General features: G+C 43.3%; 1 protein-coding gene and 1 pseudogene across 1 annotated transcript; both read left to right on the forward strand.

The window, feature by feature from the left end:
* The first annotated feature begins 575 nt into the window (after nucleotides 1-575).
* On the forward strand, nucleotides 576-1,899 carry LOC136470336 (uncharacterized). Its single transcript, XM_066468219.1, has 6 exons — nucleotides 576-667; nucleotides 778-868; nucleotides 975-1,059; nucleotides 1,143-1,235; nucleotides 1,317-1,376; nucleotides 1,804-1,899. Exons 2-6 carry the CDS (start codon nucleotides 798-800, stop codon nucleotides 1,897-1,899), a joined length of 405 nt encoding a protein of 134 aa, XP_066324316.1. The 5' UTR covers nucleotides 576-667; nucleotides 778-797.
* A 203-nt stretch (nucleotides 1,900-2,102) lies between these two features.
* LOC136474317 (receptor kinase-like protein Xa21) lies at nucleotides 2,103-3,580 on the forward strand (annotated as a pseudogene).
* The last annotated feature ends 1,406 nt before the right edge of the window (nucleotides 3,581-4,986 follow it).

Genomic DNA, 4,986 nt, shown 5'->3' on the forward strand with positions numbered 1-4,986 from the left:
AGTCTCATGGCTACCTTGATGGACACGGGCAAGTCAAAGGATGGTCTCAGATCACGGAAAGACATGGTGCAGCTGAACGTGATGCGGGAGCTTTGGCCGGTACAACAAGATTGGTACTTGGAATACAGTGCTTGCCACGTGGAATGAGAAAGTTCCATGATTGGTACTTGCGTGCTCAGATAACAGAACTAGAAATCTTACAAGCATGGATCCCTGCCGGCACATTTGGAGCCCCAGGTGGGCAAATTGCCGTTGAGTTTAAGGATATCCAGGCATGCTTCCACCTCGGACGAATGGAAATGAATCTGATTCGCATATGGTGCCTGTAAGTCCTTGCCCTCTCAATATGATATGAATGTAATCTTTTAATTTTATTGTAACTAACCCACGCCGTGATTTGTAGAATGCAAGCAGACTTTGTGAAAAAGAGTCCAGCTCTGAAACACGGGTATATAGACCCTTCACCTATAGCATCAACAAATTTTAATTACCCTAAAGAGTGGAAACTAGATTGCAAAGAACTAGGAGCTAGAAAGACACTTAAGAAGAAAGAGGACATCAGGAATAAGAAAATATTGGAAGAGTCCCTCAAGGTTGCGGCATACATTGCCCTATGTTTTAAAAATCTCCAACAACACGATAATATATGGATACCATACCACTTCAAGTAAGTTCGACTGCATACTTAGCTTTGTTCAAATTACTTTGTTCGATGCAAAAGAGCTTATGTGTTCCTTCTATGACTAAATTAATGCAGTGATCACTAGATTTGCATAGGCGTCTGGCTCTCACATAGCATGGCATGGGTCTTTGATTCAGCGGATTTCCCAGTCGAGACATACAAAGACTTCATAACGATTGTCAAGACGTATACATATTGACAATCCTCATTTTAGCTACTATGTTTGTATATATACTTGTAAGGTTCAATGTGGGATACTAACAAGTTGCATTTGCTAAAACCATTGGAACAGGGCATTCAGGCACTATGTCCAGGAACATAAGGGGAGGCATCATCCAAATAGGAAGGAAAAGTTGTATGTCAAAACTCTATGTGCGGTAAGTGTCATTTACTTTGGTACTCCATATATTACGTGTCTGTCAATAACATTACTTAACATCTCCATATGCAAAACACACAGTGCCCCAAGCAGAAGCCTGGGAGTCTACATTGTGGATACTACACATGTATTATGATGAGTACCATCGGTGGCTACAACAGAAACCCCAATCTGGTAAGTTTGAACCTCTTCGCTCGTAGTATGAAAAGTTCGCATATGTTGTGATATAGTAAACCTAAACTTGTTCTCTTGTAGTTGGAGAAAGATAAAGACACGAGAAGGAACCCATACAAGGATGACGAGCTCTTAGAGATGGTCGGCGACCTTTACAACTTTATAATGGACCAGATTGTGTATCATAAAGGCACTTACCATCATCTTCTTTCCGACTTAGGTAGTAATCCTTTGTACCAACACCTTTGGGAGACTGATAGGTTAGCCCTAGGCCGTTGATGACAATGTGGACTTGTGGTATGATTTGGATCAGACTTTGGAACGGTTTGGACTTTATTTTGCATGTGGACTTGTGGATATCTTAATGGACTATGTTATAATGATGGACTTCATAATGGACTATGTTGTAATGATGGACTTTTGTGAATTATGATTTGTGATGATGGTCTTGTGTTTGTGGATGTATATATGTATATTTGTGGCGGTCAGATTCAAATTTGAATTATATATATATGTGGTCAGATTTGAATTTGAATTATTTATTTTTTTGCTAGAAAATCCACTGTAGGGGCAGTTCTTGATTGAACCGCCCTTACAAATACACACAGCAGGGGCGGCTAGTGATACAACCGCCCTTATAGAAGTCCACTACAGGGGCGGCTGATATTACCAGCCGCCCTTACAGAGGGCACTGTAGGGGTGGCTGAAAACACCAGCCGCCCCTACAGAGGGCACTGCAGGGGCGGTCATGAAACCGCCCCTAGAGGCACCCTCTATAGGAACACCCTAGGAAGGGCGGCTAGCGCAGCCGCCCCTATAGAGGCTCTAGAGCCGCCCCTACAGTTAACTTCTATAGTAGTGAACCTAGGACTGTGTGGAGGAGCCACAAATTTGAATATGCCTTCATGCCATGTTGTTTATAGAAGAGAAGAAGAAATCATAAACTATATGGTCAAAATACTTGTACCAGTATTTGTCTCCATCCCACTCATACTTTTCATTTACATTAGAATCCATGAGAAGAAGACGCCAAGAAGTCAACACATAATTTTTCTTTCTTTTTGCAAGAAATTCCGTAGAGTTTCTTACAAGGATCTGGAGCAAGCTACAGGGAGCTTTTCAAAGTCCAACCTAATTGGAAGAGGAAGCTATGGCTCGGTATACAAAGGGAAGTTAACTCAAGCTAAAATCGAAGTTGTTATTAAGGTTTTTGACCTTGAGATCAGGTTTGCAGACAAAAGTTTTGTTTCAGAATGTGAGGCTTTGAGAACCATTCGGCATCGGAATCTTGTTCCTGTACTAACTGCATGTTCAATAATAGACAACAGTGGTAATGATTTCAAATCCCTAATTTATGAGTTCATGCCAAATGGAAATTTGGATACATGGTTGCATCAAAGACATGGTGGTGCAGCTCCAAAATTTTTAAGCTTAGCTCAAAGAATAAGCATATGTGTTGACATAGCTGATGCATTGGCCTATTTGCACCATGATTGTGGAATGCCTATTGTCCACTGTGATCTGAAACCAACGAATATCCTTCTCGATGATGACATGAATGCTTATTTGGGAGACTTTGGCATTGCAAATCTCCTTGTTGATTCCAGATCAATAGCAATTGGACACTGGTTATAGTAGTTCACTTACTGTGACGGGAACTATAGGGTATATTGCTCCAGGTAAATCAAGAATGTCGTCATCTTCTCCTATATGTATATAAAGCCATATGTTATGCGCAAAATAACTGATTTTTCTCTATATTTTGCAGAGTATGGTCAAAGTGTTCATGCATCAACCTATGGTGACATTTATAGTTTTGGAATAGTACTTCTAGAGATGATTACGGGTAAAAGACCAACTGATTCAATGTTTGAAGGTGAGCTCAGCATTGCCAACTTTGTAGAGAGAAATTTTCCAAATCAGATGCTACATATCATTGATGCTCATCTCCAGGAAGAATGCAAGGGCTCTAATAAAGCAATAGTGGCAACAGAAAACAAGGCCTATCAATGTGTGCTATCCCTTGTTCAAGTTGCCCTTGCTTGCATGCTTTGATTACCAAGAGAAAGAATGAGCATGAGAGAAGTAGCCATTAACTTGCATGCAATCAGGAAGTCATATGTCAACAACTAAATGAGATCAAGCCATACTTCTATGGATCTTGTGTAATTAGCTTAGGTTATATTTAAATGTAACTGGCGTAAAGATGGCAAATCAGGCATGAGTAGCATGCTCACATTGATGAACTACTGTCGATGAAATCTAGTCAACAGTCTACCGAGGGGTATGCCCACGGTAGTAGATGAATCGGTGGAGGTGCGCATGATAGCAACTAGATGGTGACACAGAACGCAAAGACAACGATTTAGGCAGGTTTGGGCCGTCAGCTTGATGTAATACCCCACGTCTTGTGTTTTTGGTGGATTGTATTATGAGACAAGAGATGAAAACGAGGGGGTCCCTACCCGCCTTATATAGCTTGGGGGTAGGGTTATAGGTTGGTTGTATCTATCCTGATCGGTTATGTGTTTACAAGGAATAGGATATCTAGCATATCCGATCAGATCTTCCTTCGTCATCAAGGAGGCTTCCCGCAGTCTTGCGGCGCATGCCGACCTATGTCGTGCCCCATGCGGCTTGATCTCGTGGGCCATGCCTCTCCTGGCGGCTTGGCCCATGTACAACCCTATGGGTATCAGGAGTTATACCCCCACAGCTAGTCCCCGAGCACCTTGTGTCCGCTAAGCAATGCCGTCTTGAGCTTGTCCGAGCAGTTCAACTTACAGCCGATCACAGGAAGCAGGCATCCGACCAGTTTAGCTAGGAGCCGAGCAATTGAGATAGGCATCCGACCAGTTTAACTGGGCACCGAGCAGTTGAGACAGGCGTCCGACCAGTTTAACTAGGCACCAAGCTCAGATTCACTTGAAGTTGAGGTTTGCCAGAAGGATGTAAGGAGCTCAAGTAAAAATTTTTGAAGCCTTCACCTTAGGTGAAGTGTGCCCACTTAGGTTCCGGGCACCGAAGTTGGACGCTTAGCGTCCCTGACTTAGTCAGTGTGGAGGAACTTAGTCCTTCGTGTGCACGGTAGATGCTTAGCATCCATGTCTTAGGCAAAAGGTGGCTCTCAGAGCCGAACAGGAAGCTTACAACTTAGTCGTTTAGGAAAGCAGAGGGCCCTAGAAATAAGCACATTCACCGCTACATGAAGTGTGCCCACTTAGTCCCCGAGCCTGATAGTAGGTGATGCATTCACGTGGTGCTAGGGTCAAAATTTGTAGTCTTCACATGCCAAACTAGTCCCCAACTTAGCTAGAAATCGGTCCCCAGCTTAGCTGAGAAAAATCAGTACAGTCATCGCTAGATGACGTGTACCCATGTAGTCCCTGAGACTGCTAGAAGATTGAGAAGAAATCTTGTAGCAGGGTCAAGAAAAAATCTTGCTTGAAATTCCCAAAATATCCACGAAACAACACTGTTGTGCTTAACTTCGCTTGACGGCCCGCGTGCTACGTGGCTTTAGTTGCAGATCCACTAGGCCTAGCAAACGGCCCAAGAAAGTGGGCGAGAATTTCAAGAGTATACATGGCACGGCGGGCGTCGTTTCCCAAAAACCCTGGAAGCCGAAGAGTTGGGGTCGAATCATTATAAATCTACCGCATCTCTAAGATGCACTCCCCATTTTCCTGCACGCCTCATCGTCTTCCTTGCGCTCTCACTTCTTCATCTGCAACCGCTCCGCCATTAGAGC

Source organism: Miscanthus floridulus, chromosome 8, assembly GCF_019320115.1.
Source record: "Miscanthus floridulus cultivar M001 chromosome 8, ASM1932011v1, whole genome shotgun sequence".
Taxonomy (NCBI): domain Eukaryota; kingdom Viridiplantae; phylum Streptophyta; class Magnoliopsida; order Poales; family Poaceae; genus Miscanthus; species Miscanthus floridulus.